This window comes from Sturnira hondurensis, unplaced genomic scaffold (assembly GCF_014824575.4).
Source record: "Sturnira hondurensis isolate 20B ecotype Veracruz unplaced genomic scaffold, ASM1482457v3 Scaffold0014430, whole genome shotgun sequence".
NCBI lineage: Eukaryota > Metazoa > Chordata > Mammalia > Chiroptera > Phyllostomidae > Sturnira > Sturnira hondurensis.
The window spans coordinates 395,399-421,718 of record NW_028087061.1 but is presented as its reverse complement, the minus strand read 5'-3'; the positions used below and the strand labels follow the sequence as shown (position 1 = coordinate 421,718).

Genomic DNA, 26,320 nt, shown 5'->3' with positions numbered 1-26,320 from the left:
TAAAGATTAAACATGTTATTTCTAGCAGGACTTTTGACACAATGAAATCTGCCACCACAAAATAAAAAGGATGTACAATAACATTTCTGTTATTAGAATTTTATATGTACACAAGAAAAGTCAATTCTCTATAGCCTGGTTAGGTAAACAGGTGTTTTGGTTAATCAAATATGTCTGGTTAACACATTCCATATGAATTGCCAATTTTACCAAGAATTCAGATATGATCAAAATACATTTAACTGGAGTCAAGCCACACCAAATAAAATGTATTCCTCTTTTGATCAGCCAGAAGGTACTTGGGGTCTTGACTGCCCAGATTTCACGAGGCGCATCCACTACCACTGTGCTGGTAAAGCACGAAGAGCAGTTACAGGAAACCAGTAAACTGAATGTTAGGTAACAGTTTGTAACAAAAACTTACAGTTTACTTTCAAGAGGTAAACTTCATGAATAAGAAATCAAATAAATGCAATCAATAATGCTCCTCATTTTGGATCAAAATTACCCAGTAGGTAGGTAAAGACTTTTAATTTACTGAACATTTTAAAAGCTGAGAATAATATAAAGTGCAACTATTATATCAACTGTTTGCACACATCCAGAAGTTGTGGGCTTAAAAAAATAAATGGACAAGATGGCGGGTAAGTAAACATGGTACTTGAGTCCTCCCATAAGCACATCAAAATTACAACTAAATTACAGAACAACCATCATTCAGAACCACCTGAAATCAAGCTGAATCAAAGTCCTACAACTAGGGATTTAAAGAAGAAGCCACATTGAGACTGGCAGGTGGAGTGGAGATGCAGAATGGGCTGATCCCACACCCACTTATGGTGGTTTAAAATTGAGAGGGATATCTCAGCTGTGCAGGTCTGCCCCTGAGGACTGAGAGGTCCCAGCCTCACATCAGAACCCCCAGGACAGGGTTGTAGAGCCAGAAAGAGAAGTCCCATAACTTCTGGCTGTAAAAACCAGTGGGAATTGAAGCTGCATGAGATGGAAGGCTGATGGAATCCCAGGCAGTTCCTCTTAAAGTGCCAGCACATGGACTTACGTGGACTCACTCCCCCTGAGGTCCAGCAGCGGGGCAGCAGTTTCAAGGAACTAGGAACATATGGGAAGTAAGCTGCAAGAAAGCAGTTAGTTACCTACAAGAGACCTCCCTCCTATAAGACTGTCAGCTAACTTCTCAATAGACACTTTGCAGGCCACAGGGATTGGCAAGAAATATTCAAAGTGATAGAAGGCAAGGACCTACAATTAAGATTAGTCTACTCAGCAAAGCTATCATTTAGAATTGATGGATAGATAAAGAGCATCCTAGACAAGAAAAAGCTACAGGAGTTCATCACCACCAAACCAGTATTACATGAAATGTTAGTCTTGAAGATGAAGAAGAAAGCAGAAGGAGAAGCAGCAAAAATATAAACAATAAAATGGCAATAAATATGTGCCTGTCAACAATTGAATCTAAAAAACAAAACAAACGAGCAAGCTAAACAGAAACAGACTCATAGATACAGAGAACATGTTGATGGTTGCCAGATGGGAGGGGGGCTGGGTGGACAGGTAAAAAAAGTGAAGGGATTAAGAAGTACAAATTGGCAGTTACAGAATAGTCACAGGGATGTAAGTACAGCACAGGGAATACAGCCAATAATATATGGTGTCACATGGGTATAAGATTTTATCAGGATGATCACTTAGTAAGTTATATAATGCCTAATCACTGGGGTGTACACTTTAAACTAATATAATATTGTATGTCAACTGTAATTGAAAAATAAAAAATAACTTAAAATATAAATAATTTTTTAAAATAATAAAGAAATAGAACCTCCCTCATTGAATTCTATACTCTAAATGGGTAAATTGTATGGTACATGAATTATATCTCAATAAAGCTGTTTTAAAAAGCAAAGGGAACACATGAAATATGAAGATTTTATTAAAATTCCAACGGGATGTGGAATGTGAAGCAGGAGGCAGGGTTTCGTGGCAGGGCTGCTGACTGGATGAGCAACCCCTTCCCTGCCTGCAGCTTCCTCTCCGACCTTGCCAGCACAGCCTGTATGGCATAGTTCTACCTAAAAACTAAGTGGAACCTGGCAAAGTGTGGTTTCATATACAGCTATGGCTTTTTAAAAAAATTGTTGTTCAAGTACAGTTTTCTGTCTTTTACTCCCATCCCAGCCCACCCCTCCACAGCTCTGGCTTTTCTTAATAAGAAGGGACAGACTTGGCTGGCAGGGTTCTTCACCCTTTTACCCTTCTATGCCCTTCTTCTCCTTCCGGCCGAAATGGAGACATGGTAGTTAAAGCTGTAGCAGCTGCCTGAGGCCTTAATACATGTGGAAAAGACTGAGAAAACTGAAGAGCTCACTGAATTGCAGAACCAAAACCAAGAGCCACACTCCTACTTATGGACTTTTTGTTATGTGCGATCAAAACAAATAAAAGCAAAACAAAAAACATTTATTTTAAATGTTTTAAAAGTCTTTTTAAATGTCTCCAACATTTTAAAAGTCTTTCTTAATTGAGTTCTTTGTTATCTGCACTCAAATGAAACCCAAATGCAAGCTTCTTTGGAGCAGATGAGCACTAGTAATAAATGCATGTTGTCCTATCTTAGCTACAATGTTTAATAAAAGTTTCTATAACTTCCACCTTTATGAAATAAGGGTGGGTTGACCTCAAAGTGTGGTGCCTCCTCTAATTTTCCTTTTAAGGCATAAGAGGCTGTGTAGGATCTTGCAACAAATGAATGTCTTCCAAGATACAGTTTTAGCACCAGCTGCATTGCCGTGTGCATAGTGGAAAGAAAGAGAGGGATTCGATTATAGTTTGGTTTCTTCCTCTTTCACATGGGGACAGTGAAGCAGCTAAAGCTCCAGGGCTGCTCTAAGACATGGCAACTGAAAGGAGCACTAATCATTTCAAAACATTAGACTGTACAGAAAACCTAAACAGTCTTGACTGGTATTTAGTTACAGTAAAAGCATAATGTGACAAGGCCAGTAATGTCATACTCATTGAGGAACGTGGTTTCAGACACCATAAGGTAAGAGGAAGGAAGAGGATCCCTGCTGTTAGGCCTTAGGGGGATGGAAAGAAAGAAAATCCAGGCAGAAGTAAAAGCACAGTCTGCAGTTATCCAGTAACCAATACCGCTTATATGGAATCTGATACATTGTTGAAAGAGTCAACACAGCAGAAAAAATGATTCCTCAGCTGGAGTTAGGGCCCTGAGTGTCCAGGAAAGTTGCTGAAAGGAGTCACTGAGGGGCACCAACCAGTCTGTCATAATCATTTTTTCCAGGAGAAGGATGAGGAATGGAGGTGGATGGAGGTGGATGGAGGTGGATAGAGGTGGAAGAGTTTTCCTTGATCTTAGTTCTTCTGTTTGCTCTTAAACACAGATAAGAGAAGGTTCTGGTCAAGTGTCCCTATGGTTACCAGTTTACAAAGGGCTAAGCTTTCCTGCCCTTTTCAACAGCCTGGATGGAACTAGAGAGCATTATGCTAAGTGAAATAAACCAGGCAGTGAAAGACAAACACCGTATGATCTCGCCTGTAAGTGGGATCTAATCAACAAAACAAACAAGCAAGCAAAATATAACCAGAGACATCGAAATTAAGAACAAACGAACAGTAACCAGAGAGGAGATAGGAGGGGATAATGTGGGAAAAGGATGAAGAGTTTTCAGGAACAGCTATAAAGGACACATGAACAAAACCAAGAGGGGGTGGAATCAGGGGAGGGAGATGCCAATGACGGGGGTGGGGTGGGGAGAGATGGGGGGAAGAGGCAGACAGCTGTACTTGAACAACAATAAAATTTTTAAAAATGAAAAAAAAAGGTGAGATACACTGACATCAGGGGCTACCAAGATGCACCAAAAGCATCTTTACAGGATGACAAAAATTGGGCCACTGGGGGGAATCTCTGATTTAAGAATACCTGAGGAGTTGAAGGTTTTCAAAGGTAGGCCACCCACTCCTCTGGATTAAATCAAGTATTAACTTTAAATGACTGTGACTATTCATCAGTTTTCAGATTAGCTTTATTTAACACTCAAAAATATTTTCAAGCAATGTGACATATTAAATTTCTAGAAATTCAGTTCAATAAGCTGAAAGGCCTCTGCTTCTTTCAGTCCCTATGAGAGGAGTCACACATCTGTGACGGTGTACGGCCCATCCCAGCAGCATGTAAAACACCTGCCAACGTACAAGTACAGAAGGAGCAGGTTGATGCTTCCCATTCATTTGATCTTCCAAGGTGAATGATTCCAGTTTTTAAAATGACTGTTCAAAGCACCATTGGTGATGTGAGTTTTTGTTTAGAGGGGTCTTAAATAGCAATTCTGGATAATTATTAAACATACATTTCTGCATGAAATACTGGCTCAAATGGAGCTGAGAGACTCTGTAAAAATGTCTTCTTGATGAGTTAATCTTTGAAAATGAAAAGGATTTTTTGGTTATGTATCCAGGTATATCTTATGATGACTAGTTGTTAAGTTCTTTAATCATTCAAGAAAGATAAATGGTTGACACATCAGGTAAATCTCACACTCACACACACACACACACACACATACACTTTCTTTTTTGGAGGGTGGGGGCACTTAACATTTCCTGCTTTTCCAAAGAACATCTGAATTCTAGTGCCCCTCCTGTATTTTTAACATGGAATTTAGTTGCCAGAACAATACTTTCTGGTCTTGCAGTGCCTCTAGGGTGAAACTGCCAGAGGCACACCTACTGTGCTCCCTATTTCCAGGTGCCAGGTTTTCTGATTCCCTAAGCATTCACAGAGTTCAGACTCCAGCATCTAATGGGGACCACAGATAAAATTTTTTATTCAGTAATTTTTGGAAGGAACCAGAGTTCTGAGGTCTGAGGTTGATAAGAGACTTTAGTGCGATGCAGACAGGCTGAGAGAGAAACAACACTTGGTAAATAAATCATGAATCAGCAAGACAAGTGAGAATTCCTTGGTTCAGGGCTGGGACAGATGACACTCAGCATGACTGATGTGAAGCAAATTCTGTAAAATATCTTTCCAATTTTCATGAGAATGATAGGCAGCCTTAATCCAAGCCAGAGGAGTCATATATTTTGATGTTTATTGTATTCTTTAGACTATAAAAAAGGACATTTCTAGCTCTCTAGCCCGCCCTAATGTAAACAGACACACCACTTGCCTGTGCAGCACTCCAGCAGAACGAAATGGAAGCTGCATGGAACGTGTGGGGCAAGCACCCTCACCTGTGCTAAAATCAGCACCTGACTCCAGAGCTAAATCTCAGTCATTTGCTAGAGATGCCAAATCGTTAGCAGTTTCCTCACATACTTAGATCAGACACACTGAGCAAATATGATGTCCAATTTAGTTGATAGATAGAACTCCCTTTAGCTGCACTAACATACCATGTTGTCAGTTCAGTCAATGAGTATTTATTGAGTACTCACAACACTGAGAACTGTACTAGGCTAGGCCCTTGGAAATCACGGCCAAGACTCAAGTCCATCTCAATCCTACAAAATCATTACCTTCACCTGGAGATTATTATCCATGGTCCTACGAGAGACTGAGGGCAGCAAAGATGTGGAAAATACTCATATAATTACAAAACAACATTTGAGTCATTAGCTTTGATTCCTCTCTCCAGCCTTATTGACTAAGCCTTTGTTTGGAGCAATTAAATAGGAAACAAAATGGAATGTATGATTCCTGTCCTTTTTCTATTCCATGCCTAGCCTTTGGGCAAGAAGTGGATGAGCAGTAGTTTGGCAGGGTGGTAAGCAGAGGAAGAAGGAAAAAGAGCAGTCAAAAGGGGTCTCAGTAATTTACAAACTGAATAGATCACCCGGAGCTGGTTGTAGTCACACAATAGTGAAAGGGCAGCCGAACCAGTCCCGGGCTTGACAACTCACAGAGAAAGAAAATATGCTGGGGTGAGTAAGGACTACAGGGGCACACCTAATTTTTTTAAGGATCAACTTGTTATTGCTTCATTTTAAGTTTAATAACTGCAAAACACAAACTGACCTGCGGTTCAGACATTGTGTGCTAGATTAACTTTCATAAACAGAACTGGCTTTTCCTGCTGCGACATAAGAAGAGCCCTACCTCCCCCCACAGACTAAAACGATCATGAATATCAAGAACATACTGAGGGCTAGGACCATTTTGTTCTAATGTTATATTCATCTAACTCTTTCCAATTGAGGACCTCAAAATCTTTTTGTGTCATTAACTCCTTAGTCCCCATGGCACCCAGAGAGGTTCTGGGTTCATTCAGCAGCATCCCCTGTGCTGCTTGTCTTTGGGCAGCCTGCTTACTTACAATTAGGTTTGTTAGTTAAAGCATTATGGGCATTTTACTCACTGCATTACACATATCAATTACAAAACCATCACTTTCAAGCTAATGCAAAAATTGTTAATTTAGTCGACTATCTTATAATTAGGGTTTCAACAAAGTGCTCCATTTATTAGCTAAAAAAGACTGGGTGATAGGTGTACTTAATGTACACCATATGTGATTTCTCATACCAACCTGAAAACACATAAAAGAGTATCATGATTAGCGAGTGAAAGACAATAAGTCTTAAACTAAGGTGACAGAGGGGCTATAAACCAGGACATTAGGTAGATCTGGTTGGTTATTATGACTCTACCCTGGTGTTTTTATGTGGTCAGGCCTGTGAAAATTTCCTGTTATTTAAATTTTAATGTTTTTTAAATGGCATGAAACTGATATAATTAGTACTCAGTTACCCACTATTATGGCACATTCCAGGCTATTTCTCCCTCTCTCTCTCAAATAAAATGAGTAAGTTTGGCTGTGCCTGTGAACCTAGCAAAAACAAAGGCAAACTCTATTTGTGCTGCCTGCTCTGGCTGCTGGGAAAGAGAAACACAAAAGATGGGGAGAAAGTTTCCGGTTAGACTGTAAGGACTAGGATGCCTCCTGCTCTTTCTTTTCCAGGAGCCAGCTGGATAAAGAAAGGTCAGAAGCAAGGAAGGTGCTTCTAAAGGCATGATGGTCTCCAGCCCTGCCCTTCTCCTCAACAAAGAAAACTCTCCTCTACCTGTGCTAGTGAAATACTGGGAAGGGGGTCATGGAGATAGGTGGGATGGTTTGGGAACTGGTGACTGATTACAGAAACAGTAACAAAGCACCTGAGGGCTGTCACCTCTCCAAGTGACCTCCCTCTGCTTGCCTCCTACTCTGCTCTGGCCACAATGGCCTCCTGGAGACTCCTGCTACCTGCCAGACGTGTTTCCCCCTCAGGGGCTTAGTACTCTACCTGTGACATTCTTGGTCCCCAAGCCCCCAGATGGCTTGCTTTTCTAAATCTAAAACTGCACTGCCTCCATCCTCTAGTCCTCCCTCCTGATTGTCTCGTAACACTTGTGAATATCTGACACATTACATGTAGTATTTGTTTACTGTTTACCTCCCCACAAGAATGTCAGTTCCATAAGAACTGACATTAGATGTCAGTTTGATGATTGTTTTCTTTATCCAGTGCTGTATTCCACTGCTCAGAACAGTGCCTGGAGCATAGGAAGAGACTCCACAACAGTTCCTCGAATGAATCAACGAAAGTAGGGGAAGGTAGAGATAGTTAGAGACCATATTCCAAGGTCAGCCTCTCCAGGGCACCACAAGGGAGCCAGTACTAGACACACTAGCAGGAGTAGGCTTCTGCTGACTGAAACACAGCTCTACTTGCCTGTCCAGCTGCAGGGGAAACTCCCAAGAAAAGAGGAAATGGTTTCTGTGGATGAAAATGACAGAGATGATAACAAATAGTTTTTTATCCACAAAATAATTATGTCCTGTCTTACGAATAAAGATGCAGTAATGGAAATAATTTGCATTTGAGACTTTTGCCTGTGTAAGCATCATCTACAAGGGAATCTGAAACTTTAAAGCCAGTGTAGCAAGAGTTTTCGGGATTGCCAGGTCTCCTTTTTAGATGGAGAAAGTGTTAAGTCACTCAGCTTTGTAATGCTCTCCCTCAGGTGTTGATCCAGAATCACTGGGCTTCTTCCAAAACAGTGACTAGGAAAGCAAGTCAGTCATCAGAAGCAACAGAAACTGTAGGTTAAATGTCACTGACTAATCAGCCTGTCATTGGTCAATTACCCATCCCCCAAAGAAGTGACACTGATCTACTTTCCTACCAATAAACATCTATCTGGGCCCATCAGCTGCTGCTAATCACGGCCTGCCAAGATATCCGGCATCATCCACAGGCACTGGTGGTTAAGAAATCCCTCTCCCTTTCTTCTTAATAATGTCACAGGAGAGGCAAACGCAGTCCCTGGCAACATAATGTGAGTTTCACAGAGACGTGTCTCTTTGAGCGCTCAGCCAGTTACCTAGGGCTTCAATTGCACGGATTTTCTCACTGCAGAAACAATAGCAGGGCTGAAGGAAGTTGGAGGCTTCACACAATTCTGCCTTTGGTTTTGCTCATGCCACTCTGCCCTCCTCTGAGTCACAGGGAAAAAAAACTGAAGAAACAATTTTAATTCCACATTTAAAGAAAAACAAATGGGCGTTGTTCTCTCTTGCCTTAAGCCCTAATCACACCTTTTTCTGGAGTCAGATTCAACCTCTCTAATGCTTTGACTAGAGCTAGAGGCCAAGGTAGCCTTGTCACTTGTGCAGCCTATTTGTTTCTAAGGTGTCACTTTGGCAAAGACCTCATGAGGCCCCTGTTCAATCTAAAATTCTAGACCTCCTACTGCACCCACTATAATTTCCCCTTCTGTCTTGACGACTACCTCATCCGACAAGGGATGTTCATTCTGAGTTGCCACAGGCTTATGTATCAGGTGAGGCTGGGAAGAGGCAGCAAGTAAGCAGTGACACACATATGACATATGCTCTTGTAGGAAATATATACGGAGTGCAAGAAATGTTAAGAAATCACTGAAGAGGAGTGTCTAAATCAGCCCAGGAGATGATGGAAGGTTAACAAAGCATTCCCAAAGGAGTGGAGTCTTCAAGGGGGAATAAGAGCCGGGTAAAAAGAGGGTGATGAGAAAGTAGTGTGAGTCACAAGCAATGAGAACAGCATGTTCAAAGAGTTGAAGGCCTGAGGGTAACAGAGGGTGATACATGTGCAAAACTGCAAGTGGCTGGATAGGCTGAGACAGAGTAGGTATAGGGTGGGTGGAGAAACATGAGCCAGGCTGTACAGACGGAAATCAAGTCAGGTGATTTTTAAGTGCTTTTGTCTGAACTTTCCCCTGAAGGCAAATAGTAGACAGGAGTCTTCTTAGGAAGGGGCATGACTGCATCAAATTTGTGGTAACAGGTGGGAGATAGTTGCTGGTGGGGAAGGAAGGGCTAGGTGAAAGTCTGAAGACCAGGTAAAGAAGAAACTACAAAGATGCAACTCTGGTGTGGTGATAGAAGTGGGGTGGAGAAGAGGAAAGGATTTGTGAGACACGTAGGAACTGGTATTGACAGAACTTTAGAGATGACTGGTTGAGGGGAGGAGGGGCGGAGGTCAAGGAGAGGAAGAAATTTAGAAAGACTCCCATGTTTTTGGCTCAGGTGATGGATAGAGGGGTGGCATCACAGAATGGGACTGGGAGTCACAGTATGAGACAACTCGAACAGAGGAAAGGAAGGATAATGAAATCCATTTCTGAACTGAGATGCACATGGAACACTGTTAGGTAGGGGAAGGGAATGGGGTACCAGGCAAGCAGATAGAACGCAAGGAACATCAAGCAAGAGTGAGCAGAACTGCTAAGCTGCCAGTTTGCTTACATCTTCATTGGCAAGAAGACCAGTCTTCAAATTAGAAATGGTAGAACAAACATAATAAAAAGAAAACTGAAGCCCCAAACAGGTGAAGGGAAAGAAAAAGAGTATCTAGTCAATTTAAACGATTTCCAGTCTCCTGGCTCAGATGAGTTACATCACAAGCCTTCTGAAAGAAATTGCAGAATGTAATCTCGGAGACACAATTGGTAATCTTCGAGGAATTGTGGAGACTATAAAGAGTGACAGTGACAAGAGAAGGACAACTGTTTCCCAGATTTTTAAAGTGAAGAGGGATAGATTGTAATGAGAAATACTCAGATAAGTTTTGTACCATCTATGACAAAAACTCTAGAATGGTTTATAAAATAAATGGCTTATAAATACTTCAGTTAATGCACGCAGCTGAGAAAAAGGAAGGAGGGACTGTTGACTGCTATGTGACCGAGTTTATTTGTACTGGTAGTTTGTCCAGACTGACTGTGGCTCGTCTCTCCCCACTTCTAAGCACAAAGTGGGTTGTCTGGTCTGCAGTATAAACTTCAGACTTTGCTACCTGTGATTTGTTGTCTATGGTACTCAGACTATCTAAGCCCTTTATGAAAAAAGTTGACAATTTAAATGAAGAAATCCACAGTCTGAATTCTCCAAGAAATCCACCTGGGTACTTCCAGGAACTGACAAGCAGTGATAAGCTTCATGGTTATTAGCCTAAACACGAATTAACCTTTGCCTATTATGATCCTACTACCTCATTTTTCTGTGCTATTTCTCTTTTTACAGATACTGACTTCAAAATGAGACCAGGAAACAACAAAGCAAATGTGGTGGAGCATGATGGGGGAAAGGCAGCCATATCCCACCAACATCTCTAACCATGGCAGCTAAGATATAATGTAAAATATCTTATCTAATACTGAATATAAATATAAATATAAATAATATACCATTAGTCAGTCTTTCAGAGAGCTTCTTGGAACATTAAAAAAAAATAAAGGCAGCCTACTCAAGACCCAAATGGCTCTCTTGAACTAAAAGTATATTCTCTAGGGGATGTCACCAGTCTCCCATTTTAAAATTATATGACCCTGTAAACCAAGCAATATTGAGTTAAAGTTCCTTTTTTAAAACAAAATTAAAACCACAACTAAAAACCAGATGATCATTACAAAGACTTTTTAGAAACAGGTCTCCTATACAGTTCTACTTGGTTCCTACGTAATTTATTAAAGTTGCAAATGACTTTTGATTCTATATAACCTGTCTGGACATCATACTATAAGTCCCTAACCAATACAAGCCCAGGGAGAGGCCTCTGTTCCAGTTTCTCCACAGGTCTAATTTTGGTGCATTTCCCCACCAGAGAATCCAAACAAGCACTTTAAATCCCTTTGTTCCCCCTTTCCCACCCTTTACTTGATAATTTAGAGCAAAGAACAGAAGAGCATCTTCACTGAAGGTACTGGGACCATCACTGTCCTAAAATATCATTTACACACATATCTTCCATTTTAAAAGTGATGAATGAAAAAGAATCTTCTTACCGTATTGACCCAATCATGTATGGCTGTGCCAGCTGAACCACAATCGCACCACTCCCTAGTTGATGACACGTGTAGCCAGAATCCCAGTCATAATTCTTGGTGTCCCCATTTAGCAAGGCATTTCGGCTCCGACTGACTCCTTCAATCACACTGGCACAATCAGCAATGGTTGCAACGTTCTCCGTAGGAACTGTGAATCCAACACGAGATTCAGCATCAGATGAGAGAAGCCAAATGTATCCCAATAGTGTGCAATGAAAAAAATTAATTAATATCTATCTAAAATTAATGATAAAAGGAAAATTAGAACATCTTGATTATCTCAAGCTATGAACACATTTTCCAAGCCAAATAGTTTTTTTTTTAAGTTGAACCTAAGGTGGGAATAAACCAACTACAGGTAGCAATTAACCCTACAGAATTTTTTTACAAAGAAACATAATGCCCCCCCAAACATAAAATGAACAAAAACATTGCAAAATATTACTACATTGGAAAAGTACACAGTAACTGAGATTAACAAACCACAACTATATACAAATAGATGAATCAAAAAAACACAGTATTGAACAACAACAACAAAAAGCAAGGCACAGAAAAAAACAGTATGAGTTCATTTATATATTGTTTTTAAAAAGGCAAAAGCAAAAATATGCTTTGTTTAGAGACACATACATAAATGCAAAACTAACAATGAAATTCAGGGAATTATCATCCAAAATTGAGGATAATTCGTCTCAGAAGGGGGAGGTGAAATCTTGGAGGGGCTTGAAAAGTACTGGTCTCATTCTGTTCTTAAGCGAGGTGGTAGGCACATGGCACTTGCTTAATTAGTATTCTCTCAAGTGTATTTATTTATTACATTTAAACATCTGCTTACAGAAAGATTATACACACGCACGCGTGTGTATCTGTATTTACTATTTTAGAATTCATAAAGCAGGGAAGTGATCTAGGTCACGGCACCAATCCCTTTTCAGAATATACAGCTGCCCTCAGCCATGATTTGGTTCCCTTTTTTGTTTACTATTTCATGCATTTTATTTATTTTTTAAAAATTTTATTTAATTATTTTTAGAGAGAGGGGAAGGAAGGGAGAAAGAGAGAAACATCCACATATTGTTGCCTCACACGCCCCCTACTGGGAACCTGGCTCACAACCCAGGCAGGTGCCCTGACTGGGAATCAAACTGACGACCCTTTGGTTTGCAGGCAGGCACTCAATCTACTGAGCCACACCAGTCAGCACTATGCAATGCATTTTAATACATGTGCTCTTCTCTTTGTTTGCAAACTGCTGTATTTTCAAACCGGCTCTTTTCACTCATTCATTCTTTCATTTATATTTTACTGTATTTGTTCCATTACCATTGATCCCACCTACACCCTCTTGAACCTCCACCTATCCTCCTCTTCTACACAATCCCAGCTGTTTTGGTCCTGGGTTTCTCTCTATATGTCAAAGCTGTATCAACCTATTCATTTATAAAAACCAAGGGCTTCCACAAAATGATAGCTATTCAAAAATGACACAGATTTTCTAAACACTAGGAAGAGAATGATAAAAGGTGAGGGCCTTTTACATCCCTGGGGCATTTTCTGTACATTTACTAGCACTGGATTTTTCCTTCAGACATTTAGGTTATTTAACCCAAACCTACAATTAACCCTAGCCACTCACATTCAAGATCTATAGCTTATTTTATATTAACTTTAAAAGAGATCAGGGGAAAAATAAAATTTCTCATTAGGTCTGTCGAGAAAATGTCCAGCCATTATTAATATAACAAGAACGGTGTGCATGACATCGATGTAACCTGGCAGCTAAGGAGAGCGGACTGGAACAATCCATATGTGTGAACAGTGATGACCTCACTGTACTAGCCAGTGGGTGTGGTAGTCGCTGTTGGGTGAGCATGTGTACTGTGTGGCCACTACATTCAAGATGACTGAGTAGAGAGCAATGAATTTGTATCACATTTTGGGTTAAGCTAGAGCATTCCTCTGTGGAAACTATTCAGATGATTTGAAGGTTGCAGATGTGGGTGACTGGTGATTGGCAGCTTTATCACAACAACACACCCACTCATGTATCACATCTGCAGAGTTTTTTGGTGAAATATAAAATCACCCAGGTGACTCTGCCCCCCTCCAGCCCAGATTTGGCATCCTGAGACTTTCGGCTTTTCCCAAAAGGGAAGAGATTTCAGACCATTGATGAGATTCAAGAAAATATAACAAGGAAGCTGATGGCAACTGAGAAAACTTTGTGATGTCCCAAGGTGCCTGCTTTGAAGGGGAGTGAGGCCTCATTGTCCTATGTACAATGTTTCTTGTATGCTGTACCTTCTTCAATAAATCTCTATTTTTCATATTACATGGCGGGATACTTTCTGGACAGACCTTTGCATACTGTACTTTTCAGTATAATATTACACTCTTTGAAAAAAGAGAGAGTGAGCAGCATTATCGCTGTGCCAAAATATTTCTAACTTTGTAATGATGCTGAGTAAATAACTTTACATGTCCCTTTATGCCATGCATTTACTTCCTAAAGTTGGGCGTACCTGCACTTGAGCCCCCATCTCACAGACCTTCTCTGTTCTCAGCAGATGAGGGCAGCCATCCATAGATGAAAGGAGGCGGGGAAGGAGGAAGAGAGGACAGATTTTCTGATGATGAATGTCTCGACTATGAAGCTTAACTCCAAAGCAAAAAGCAAAAACACTGATGAAATAACCTGTTAGGACAGTTTCCTGATGGAGAAGAGGCAGAGAAGTTTCTCAAGACTTTCAAAGAGACAGATGAAGGACTGCATTTAGAGGCTAAGTCCTGGTACCTGTGACTCACAGAAAAGAGGAAGTATTCTGTGATTTGGAAGAGAGAACTTAAGGAGGGGACACAAGATGCACAGTAAATTGAGCTGAAACATAAAATAATACTGTAGGTAACTTGGGCTACAGTAACAGCTGTCACTCTCTCAGCATTTAACATAGCACACGTTTCTTCTTGGCCTTCCTGATGTGTTCAATGACAATCAGCTTAGAGGCTGTGCAAATTGTATCACCCAGGGACCCAGCTGCAAGGGGATTCAATATTAATATGTGGTTCCTCCATCACAGTAGCAGTGAGAAGAGAGTGAGCCAGATACTGGCTTTTAAAACTGTTCCTCCAAAGTAACACACACTTGGCTTACATTTGGTTGAGTGAGGTAAGTCACAGGCCCTTATCTAAATTCAAAGGAGGTGGGAAAGTGGACCCTGCTGTGTGCCCAGGAGAAGAAAGGGATGTTTTGTGAACAATATTAACATTTACCACAAACATTAAACCAGGATGAAGGAATATGTAAGAGATATATCTAGTTCATTCTAGTATAAAGTATTTAAAATATTTCAATGTGTAAATACATAAGCATTTATATATCTAGTCTCCTGCTAAGGGACATTCAGGTAGTTATCATTCTTGTCTTCGTGATTATAAACAAAAGTGTTTTCTTGTGTATGTGGGTAAGGGTTTCTTCCAGGAATATATATATATATATATATATATATATATATATATATATATATTTATTTATTTATTTATATTTGCACTCATGGCTATGAATTAACCTTCCACTTGCCACATTATTCACTAAAGTGGTTGGAAAACTCCTACACTCCACTCAGTGGTCCTCCTAACCATCTCTGGGTAATATTAGACAGATGAGTGTGACGTGGTATCTCAATGTGGTTTTAGTTTTTGTGTTTCTGTTAAATAAAATATTTTTCTCTTTTTTCTCCCTCTAGAATCATTTTCCATTTCTCATCTATAAACCACCTTTTGTCTGTTTTTTTATTGTCTTTCTAACTGATTTGCAGAATGTTACTGTTTTGTTGGTTAATGTATTGAGTTAAAATATTTAATATTTCCCTTTATGATTTGTGCTTTCCTTTATTTATAAATTCTTTCCTACCTTGAATTTATTTTTATTAATAAAACATTTTCCTATATTTTTTTCTAAAAGTTCTCTAATTTTGCTTTTTTACATTTGGTTACTTAATTTATTTAGGATTTCTGGTATACTGTGAAGTAGAAATTTACTTTCATTTTCACTCATAAGGTTAGGCAATTTCCCCAGCACCATTTAATGAACAGTCCATCCCGGCCCCAATTTATGTTCCTTACTCATATATAATCTTTGTATATATTTGTGGCTCTTTTTAAGATGTATAGTTTATTTCACAGATTTGCCTAGCCTTGTGCCTGTATGATGATGTTTTAATCACTATAATTTTACAGTAATCTTAAAATCTGATAAAATAAACATCTCTTCTCACTACTTCCCTCATCCCCTCTCTTTCCCTAAATTATCTTGAATATTCTTGGCTCTTTTAGGAAAAATTTCCTTTTAAGTTTTTAAATACACTAGTTTATAAAAATGTTCACAGTATGTCTTCTTTTTATCCAAATATTTTTATTTGTATCTTTTCTTTCTTTTTTGATCAGTCCTATACAGGTTCACCTACTTTATTAGTGTTTTCAAAGAACCAACTTTTGGTTTTGTTGATTCTTTATTTCCTACTTCACTAAGTTTTTATTATTTCTTCTTTCTATTCCTTTGCAATTACTCTATTTTTTTAACTACTTGAAGTGAATACTTAACTCATTAATCTTTCTTCTTTTCTAATACATGTATTTTTTAAAGATTTTATTTATTTATCTTTAGAGAGGAAAGGAAGGAGAGAAGGAGAGAAATATCAATGTGTGGTTGCCTCTTGTGTGTCTCCTGCTGGGAACTGGCCTGCTACCCAGGCATGTGCCCTGCCTGGGAATCGAACTGCAGTTATTTGTTTGGCAGGCCCGCACTCAATCCACTGAGCTACACCAGCCAGGGCTAATACATGTGTTTAAAGACAATATTTACCTATAAGTCCTGATTTATCTTTATTTTTAAGTTTTGACATAATAGTATTTTAAAGGGTACTACTGGTCAGGTATTGTGTAGAATATCCCTCAGGTCGGGTTTGTCTGGTATTGTAGTATTCTAAAAGTTGATCACTTCTGCCCTGCTCAGTATGGCTTAGTTGGCTTAGAGCATCACCCTGTAACCAAAAGCTTGTGGGTTCAATTCCCATTTGGGGAATTTGAACATTCTTAGGTTGTGGGTTTGATCCCAGTGCTGGAGTGGGTGTATGCTGGGACGTGTGCTATCTTGGGTCCAAGCACTGATCCCAGACCCAGAGCACATGGGAGGCAACCAATCAATGCTTCTCTCTCACATTGATGTTTCTTTCTCTCCTTTCTTCTCTCCCTTCCTCTCTCTTTAAAAGCAATGGGAAAAAATGTCCTTGGGTGCAAAGTAATGAAAAAAAATGACCACTGGTAAATATTTGCTAAGTTCATTATGATTTTTTCTTTGACCCATAAATTTGAATGATTTAAAAGTATGTTTCTATCTTTCCAAAATTTAACTTTCCAAATATAACTTTTCAAGTTAGCTTTTTGTTGCAGATTTTAATTACATTGCAATGTGGATAACAAATAGTGTGGTCTGTATGGTACTGATTTTGTAGAATTTGTTGAGACTTCCTTTGTGGCCTAGCACATGGTTAATTCTTACTGATAATTTATGTGTCCCTGAAGAGAATGTGTAGTCTCTTATTTGGGAGATGTATGGTTCTACATATATCTATTATACAACATGTATTAATTGTATTGTTCAAATCACTTATATCCTTATTAATTATTGAGAGACATTTGTTAAAATCTCCCACTATTAGCTACGGATTTGTTCATTTCTCCTTATAATTTTGTCCATTTTTCCTTTATATATTTTGACACTATCCCATTTCACATGTATCTTTTGAGAAGAATATCTTCCTGGTAGACTGAACCTTTCACCATTTGTAGTACTATTCTTTATCCCTAATAATGCCTTTGTCCTAAAGTACATGGTAAGATGTTACATAACTTATATAGTACCTTTTTCTGGCTACTATTTGCTTAGTATTACTCTACTTCATATTTCTCTGGGCTCTTGTAAATAACATAACTAGATTTTTTTAAAAAGGAGTGTTTTTTTAACTGGCAGATTTATATGACTTACATTAATTGTTATTATTGATATCTTTGGATTAGCTTTTACTTGTCTTGCTGCCTCCCCACTTCTTCATGTTCTCGGGTCCTGTTTTCTAATGGGGTGATAGTTTCCCTTACTTCCTCATCAGCTATTTCTATTGATTTGATTTGAAAGTTATATATTTCTACTCTTTTACTAAATTTTAGGTATGCAAACCACACTTGACAATGCCTAAAATTAAAACTTACATATGCCCTTTTCCTGAACAATATAGAAGACCTTAACAGTTTTTAACACACATCATCTAGCTTATCATTATTTAACCTTTTAGTTCCATCTTGCTTTATATTCTGTACATCAATTATTATTATTTCATCCAGTCAAAACTTACTTACTCACATTCACCAATTTGTTCACCATTAATTTTTTATATAGTCCTTTCTTCTTGGCTCAACTTTTAAGAAACATTTCATGTCATCAGTATTCACCAGTCTTTGTTTAAAGTGTATTTTGCCACCACTCTCATAAAATAGATTAACTGGGTATAAAAATTCTATGTTAAAAGCTGTTTTTTCTCTCAACACATTGAAGATGCTACTCCACAGTCTGCTGGCTTCCACTGTTATATCTGTTCAAGCCTGCTACCTTCTATTACAAGTGTTAGTTTCTCTACAGTTAGTATAGTAAGGCTTTCTTTTTGGTTTTGGTGTTTTGCAACTTTACTACGTTGTACCCTGATGTAGATCAAATTTATCCTGCTCAGGACTGAATATGAACATTTATAAGTTTATCAAATCTGGGTAATTTTGGCCATTATTTGTTTGGGTATTGATTCTCTCTCATTTTCTGTTCTTTTCTTCTTTAGAATTCCTTTTAGACCTCTGTTGGAACTTTTCATTTCATCCTCTATTTTTCTTAACCTTCCTTTAATTTTTCCCCTCTTTACCTCTTTTTTTAAAGCATTCTGGGTAATTTCTTAAAATTCTCCTTTGGTATGTCTAAGCTGTGCACTGAATTATTAAAATTTCACTACTAAACAAAAACTACATAGCACTTAAAAGAAATGAACCAGAGCTACGTGTGTGCATTAACAAAACTCAGTTTCAAATAGAAAGCTGTTTAAGAAGAGCAAGTCAGAAAGATACATAGAGTACGTTTCCTTTTTTACTGTGTGGTGAACTTAGAAAGAAAATCTAGAAAACAGTAAACACTAACCTCCAGAGGAATAGTTACATCCAGACAGGAAGGTGCTGGGAATGTGAATGGGGAAGGGTCACACAAAAGGACTTTTAAGGTTTAGCAGGGTTTCATTTCTAAAGTTGGGTAGTGAACATGAGTGTGTTCCTGGTTTCCAAACTTTACATATATGTCCCTTACATCCTTTCCAGCATATGGAATATTTTTAAAAGTCTCACACATTTTAACACTGTTATGATGGAAAGCCTCTCAGAAGATAAAAACTTTTATGACTACTTTGAACACTGATCCTCTGTAGCATCCACTAGGTCTTATCAGTTATCTTTGCTGATGCTCCCTGAATTTTTCAATTTCCACCTACCCTATTTTACAGCTTCACAATTTTATTCCTAGATAATCTGATCTTAACTAATGGCCAATTAGTATGGCAGCATCAGGGACTATCACGAAATAATAGCAGATAGTTTCAAGGTCTTTGAAAAAACAAGTCTAAGGTAAGTAGTACTCAGCACTCCTTTCCTATAGACAAATAAGTGGGTTTATTTTATATGTATATGTGTGTGTGTAAAACATTATATATATGTGTGTGTGTGTTTGTCTGTTTATGGTTGTTGTTCAAGCACGGCTGTCTCTATGTCCCCACCACCACTTTTCCCTGCCCCACCCCCCCCACCTCTCACCCTCGTTCCTTCCCCCCTTTGGTTTTGTCCATGGGTCCTTTATACTTGTTCCTTGACAAAGAGGGTTTATTAAAGAAGATTCGTTTAGTCTCTAACATTTTCTCTAAGCAAAATTACTTTAGTAACTTCACATTCTGACCCTCTGGAATTTTGAGGTGGTCTAACATATGTGCTAATTTAAATATTTTTGCCTTCTTCACTGTAATCAAAACAGCCTGGTACTGGCATAAAAACAGGCACATAGACCAATGGAACAGAATAGAGAACCCAGAAATAAACAGAATAGAGAACCCAGAAATAAACTCTCTACAGTCAATTAATATTCGACAAAGGGGGCAGTATCATAAAATGGGGTAAAGATAGCCTCTTCAACAAATGGTGTTGGGAGAACTGGACAGCTACATGCAAAAAAATGAAACTCGAGCACCAACTTACATCATACACCAAAATAAATTCAAGGTGGATAAAAGACTTAAATATAAGCCATGACACCATTAAAGTCCTAGAGGAGAACATTGGCAGGAAAATCTCAGATATTTCACGCAGCAACATTTTTACTGATATGTCCCCTAGAGCAAGGACTATAAAGGAAAGAATAAACAAATGGGATCTCATCAAAATAAAAAGCTTCTGCGCAGCTAAAGAAAACAGCATTAAAATAAAAAGACAACCAACTGTATGGGAAAACATATTTGCCAATGATACCTCAGACAAAGGTTTAATCTCCAAAATATACAAAGAACTCACACGACTTCACTCTAAGAAGACAACTAACCCAATTAAAAAATGGGGAAAGGACTTGAACAGACACTTCTGCAAGGAGGACATACAGAGGATCCAGAGACACATGAAAAGATGCTCAATATCACTAGCTATCAGAGAGATGCAAATTAAAACTACAATGAGATACCACTTTACACCGGTGAGAATGGCTATCATAAACAAAGCAATAAACAACAAATGTTGGAGAGGGTGTGGGGAAAAGGGGACTCTGGTCCACTGTTGGTGGGATTGCAGACTGGTACAACCATTATGGAAAACAGTATGGAATTTTCTCAGAAAACTAAAATTGGACTTGCCTTTTGACCCAGCAATTCCACTGCTGGGATTGTATCCTAAGAACCCTAAAACACCAATCCCAAAGAACCTATGCACCCCAATGTTCATAGCAGCACAATTTACAATAGCCAAGAGTTGGAAGCAACCTAGGTGCCCGTCAGTAAATGAATGGATCAAAAAACTATGGTACATATACACAATGGAATTTTATGCTGCAGAAAGAAAGAAGGAGCTCCTACCTTTTGCAACAACATGGATGGAACTGGAAAGCATTATGCTGAGTGAAAAAGCAGGTGTTGAAGGACAAATACCATATGATCTTACCTCTAACAGGAAGCTAAACAACAAAACAATGAAGCAAGCAAAATATAACCAAAGACACTGAAATAGAGAACAGGCTGACAGTGACCAGAGGGGAGAGGGGAGGGAATTTCAGGGGAAATAAGGGAGGGATTTAGAGGAACCTATATAAAGGATACATGGACAACAACTGAGAAGGGTGGAAATGGGAGGGAGGGGGGAGGATGGGGGGTGGGATGGGATGGGAGTAACAGACAGAAAACTGTACTTGAAAAATAATTAAATAAAAAAATTGAAAAAAAATAAATAAATATGTTTGCCTTCTTAACAAGGAATCCTATGTCAGGGTGCTGGAAAATAGTATCACATGATTTCTACCTTGATTTTGACATAATTATTCATTAATGTTTACTAGTCAAAATTTGGGTCTACAAAGTGTGTCCAATACAGACACATTTCAACATATACACATAGAGATGGACTTTATCAGTGAAATCTACACCAAGTCCAACACTTCCTTCCAAGAAATAGCTTTTGCTAGAACTGTACTAGCAACCTGATAAACAACTGTGTCTACTTCATAAGATACAAAATCAAAGGATTACCATTTTTCTTAATTCTCATGCCTATTTTTTGATAATCGGTCAAATTAACAGCAAAATGACCAAATGTTGCCAACAGGCAGAAGGAAGAGGACAGGGACTGGAGCACAAACCCAGTGTATAAGAACCTTCTGTAAATAACCAAGACAAGACCATTGCTCCAGGAGCGCACCAGTCCCGTGCTTAATATCCAGGTCAGCACTTTGACCTGATCTGACCTGATAATCAGACTCAGTCTGTGAGTTTCCTAAGGGCAGAAACTCTTATTTCTCTTTTTCACTGCTGTACTCCTAACTGCCAAGAAACAGTGCCTAGTGTATAGTAGGGACTGAGTAAAGATTTGCTGAATGAATGAATACTACAAAAGGATGCCTATGTAGGCTCTGGTACTTAACCTTGCTTAACATAGTTCCTTACCAAAGATAAAGAATCTAAAAGTTACTGAATAAAGCAGTAAAAATTGCTTTCTCAGTGAAAGTTCTCTTAGAAAAGTAAAGCATAATCAATCTTTGGGTCTCGACCTGCACATTAGGAAGAAAACTGCTACGCCCACTGCGGGAGAGCCGCCCTAGAAGCACTGCACACGCCCTCAGCTTTCTCAACCTCCTCCGGACGCAGGTTTTCCCTGCATACAGAAAGTTTGGTCGCTCGTGGTGGACTGAAACGCCCTGTGACAGAGAAACCATTTTGGGGCGTTCAGGCAGGAGAGGAAGGGTGTACATAACGATGCAGTGCCTGAGGGGCGAGCCAGAGTCACAGGACGGAGTTCTCACAGAACTGGTCTGTCCGGACTGCCGCTGCTGGGTTTGCTGACACGCAAAGGCCACTCCTTCCATTTCAGCAGTAAATAATTCTCTTACTAATTCTTCTTCCTAGAAACACAAACCTCAGCCTGCCTAGTTGGAGTGCCTGTTAATTACTCAATGTTCTGAATAAGTTCTATGGTTTATTCACAGCAAAACATTAGAGTGATTCTGACTGAAATGCACAGAAGGTGTCATACTGGTTTTCTTCCCAGAGGGGCTGGGCCACTCCCCATCTGAATGTTCATTACCATCTTTCATATGCGTCTGATAAATTTATTAAAAACACCATCTGGATAGGACTCTGCTTTATTCTGTATTTCCAGTCTTCCTGTTTCCCCCCTGGTTCCACTGGAATTTCTGCCCCAATCTGTGTCACTTTGTTTCCAAAACTGTCCTGCCCAAATCCAACACCTTGGGTCTGTCTCTTTCTGGTGTCTCTCTGTCACCCTTCAGTTACACACCTATTACAACAACTTATGCTATGAGCAAAAGGCAAAGGGGAACTGCCTGGGCGCAAATTACTTTTCTCCCTCCTTGCACATAGCAATTCTGCTCAAACAAATTAAATTTGCTGCTTCTGAATACAAAAGTTGCATATTAAAAAGTGTATACATTTTGCAAGTGTATGGATGTTGGGATGACTCAGACTATGGGGAACTGCAGAAAAAGTGACCGGAAAACATTTTCACTGTTCTTCATTCTTATGCAGCACTAGGGGTGGCCAACGCTTGCCAGTAAATTTAATTCAGGACTAATACATTTTTAAAAGGCTGTGTTACGTCACGAGGACAGGACCTGAGGGCCACCTGTATTGGCCATATTTAAAGATAAGATAGACATGTTATTTAACTGTCTCCAGAGATCACTTTTGAGATGTGGAGAAAACAAACTTGATGAAAATTTTAAAAAATGAAACAGCACTTAGCACTTGCAAAGGACCATCGCCTTCAAAACCCTGCTCTTGCTGGGCTTCTTTACTACTTCCTGCCTGTGTTCATTACACAATGTTTTCTAACTGCACAGTGGTTCATGCAGCAAACTAGTACTTAACAGCTTCAGCATAAATTCTTCTCTACTGCCATGATTTCCAGAGATACAAAGTATTTCTTTCAAAAAAACAACTAAGGCTACCAGCTGAAGGTCAGACAGATGTATTCTCCTACAGACCCACACTTTTTGTTTCCAAAGGGGGATTCTCCCTACATGGGAACTTGCTGCTGACCAGGCAAGCATCCAACCCAACTGCAATCCACCCTCTGTCCAGTAGTCCAAAGGAACAAACACCCACAGCTGTTATGTCTGAGCAGCTGTGCAAAAACAATAGGAAGTTAGAGCACAAGCTCATCTTTCTTGGAATCAATCAAAAGCTACAAAAATACATTCTACAAACACTGGCACTAAGTTACATTAATTCTTAGTTTTACCTGTCAGGTTAAAAAACATCACTTTTCAGGACTTCCGCCAAGATGGAGGGGTAGGTGGAAACACTGTGCCTTCTCCCACAACCAAGTTTGAATACAACGAAGGTTTAGTAAACAAAGACGCAGCCAAAGAACAGAAAACTGAACTATACGGAAGTCCGACAACAACGAACTGTTCAACTGGGACCGGTAAGAGGGGCCGAGCCAGCAGCAGAGCAGGGTCAGGCAGGAAGGATCCCCCGACCCAGGCGACCCAGGCGAGCAGGAAGCCGGAGTAGCATCACGGACCCAGTGAGGGTGCGGGGTAGGCTGAGCATGGTCACACATTCACATGCAGATAAACCAGCAGAGGTGTGAGCGGTGAGACAGACCCCACAGGCCCCAGCGGTGAACCCAGTGAGGGTGCAGGGCAGGCTGACCTCGGCTGCATATTCGCGTGCGCAGATAAGCCAGCAAAGGAGTGAGCAGTGAGATGACCGTTCGCCCCGGCCCCGGCGGGAGGAGGCAGAGGGGACTGCCACTGATTTCCTTTGACCCTGCACCCACATACAGCATCACAACCCAGAGACTGAGTTGCCCCCACCCTGGTCAACACCTAGGGCTCCACTCCTCATACGTAACAGGCACAAACAGTCCAAAATACGGCACAAGAAGAACTCAAAGCCCCAGAGCTGGTAACTCTAAGCGAAAAAGAAATAACGAACCTCTCAGGTGCACAGTTCAAAACACTGGTGATCAGGATGCTCACAGAACTGGTTGATTATAGTCACAAATTAGAGGAACATATGAAGGCTAAACTAATTGAAATGAAGGGAAATGCACAGGAAACCAATAGTGATGGAAAGGAAACTGGGACTCAAATCAATGGAATGGACCAGAAGGAAAAAAGAAACATCCAACCAGAAAAGAATGAAGAAACAAGAACTCAAAAAAATGAGGAGAGGCTTAGGAACCTCCAGGACATATTTAAACGTTCCAACGTACGAATTAGAGGGGTACCAGAAGGGGAAAAGAAACAGCCACAAGTGGAAAACATATTTGAACAAATAATAAAGGAGAACTTCTCTAATCTGGCAAAGGAAATAGACTTCCAGGAAATCCAGGAAGCTCAGAGAGTCCCAAAGAAGTTGGACCCAAGAAGGAACACACCAAGGCACGTCATAATTACATTAGCCAAGATTAAAATGAAGGAAATAATCCTAGAAGCAGCAAGAGATAAGGGAACAATCACCTACAAAGGAGTTCCCATCAGACTGTCAGTGGATTTCTCAAAAGAGACCTTACAGGCAAGAAGGGGCTGGAAAGAAGTATTCCAAGTCATGAAATTCAAAAACCTACAACCAAGATTGCTTTATCCAGCAAAGTTTTCATTTAGAATGGAAGGACAGATAAAGTGCTTCTCAGATAAGGTCAAATTCAAGGAGTTCATCATCACCAAGCCCTTATTATATGAAATGTTAAAGGGACTTATCTAAGAAAAAGAAGATGAAAAATATGAACAGTGAAAGGACAGCAAACTCACAGTTATTAACAACCACACCTAAAACAAAAGCAAACCAAGAGGACAGCTAGATCAGGAGTGGAACCATAGAAATGAAGAACACATGGAGGGTTAGCAACAGGGGAGTGGGAGGAGGAGAAGGGGGGAGAAGGTACAGAAAACAGCATAGACAGTAGGTAGAAAATAGATAGGGGGGAGGGCAAGAATAGTATGGGAAATATAGAATCTAATGAACTTGAGACATGTGGTCATAAACTAAAGGGGGGGAATGGTGGGGGAGGGGTGTGTGGGTGGAGGGGAATTAAGGGGGGGAATAGAACAACTGTAATGGTATAATCAATAAAATATATTTAAAAAATCACTTTTCAATAATATATTACATCACATTGCTGAAGAAAAATCTTTTAAACTTTCCTTCCCCAATTTTCCTAGTTTCCAGCTCTGTGAGAAGGCTGCTTCCTAACCCCATTTCAAGGAGTCAGTCGGGAGCACCTCTCTGTTCCTGCAGGGGAAGCCCCTGGGAAGAAGACAGACCACGCCTCTGAGTGCTGGAGTCCCACTGCTCTGAGCCCTTTCCTTTTCCTTTCTTTTCATTTTACCCATTTTATTAGTATGAATCTTAGTGTTCTCATCATTCCTGTTCTTGCTCTAACTCTGACATCACCAAGGTTGCCGAAATCACAGCATATCTTGGGTGAATTCTCTCTTCTTACCCTTGAGCCTTGGAAGAAAAGCAAGGCTCAGAACTAACTCTTTAAGAGGTCTACTCCCTTCTGTGTAGTTTGAAGGCTGGAGGTTTTAGCTGAGAGAACCTTCAATTCAAAACAACCTTAAAGCAGTGATTTCCAAACAGTGCACTGCAAGAGGCATACCAGTGTGCTGCAAAACTTTTTATAAACATGCAACACTTGACCATCTGGTCAGGAGCAATGACCTCTTTTCCCCATTTTATTGTCATATAAATAAAATGACAACAGCCAATGCAACAGTAGCCATCTGGTTTGAATGGATCAAAACTATACCCATTTTTTGTCAGATTGGCAAAAAACATGATTTTAGTCATTAGTTTATGCATGCCATGCGATGAAAAAGGTTGCAAATTGCTGCCTTAAAGAATTAAACATCAGACTTTTAACAGCAGTAACCACTGCATTTTATCAAAGAGGGATTCACTTTGTTGGTGAGGCCTTGAAATTTAGGACAGAGGCACGTCCGGGTGTAAGGAAAAAGATACTCCAAACATCCAACTCTGTGTTTGAACTTGTAGGCAATGTCTCACTGAGGTGGGTTTTTTCCTTTTCTCTGGATATAATCTGTCAGAGAAAGACAGTCTGCATCTG

General features: G+C 39.7%; 1 protein-coding gene across 2 annotated transcripts in view; it reads right to left on the bottom strand.

Moving 5' to 3' along the window:
- Positions 1–26,320, bottom strand: part of BTBD9 (BTB domain containing 9) — a 470,437-nt gene that overhangs the window by 113,628 nt on the left and 330,489 nt on the right. For both annotated transcript variants that reach the window (XM_037063262.1, XM_037063263.1), the window contains exon 8: positions 11,354–11,543. In XM_037063262.1, the coding sequence (XP_036919157.1) occupies positions 11,354–11,543 (190 nt within the window). The remainder of the gene's footprint in view (positions 1–11,353; positions 11,544–26,320) is intronic.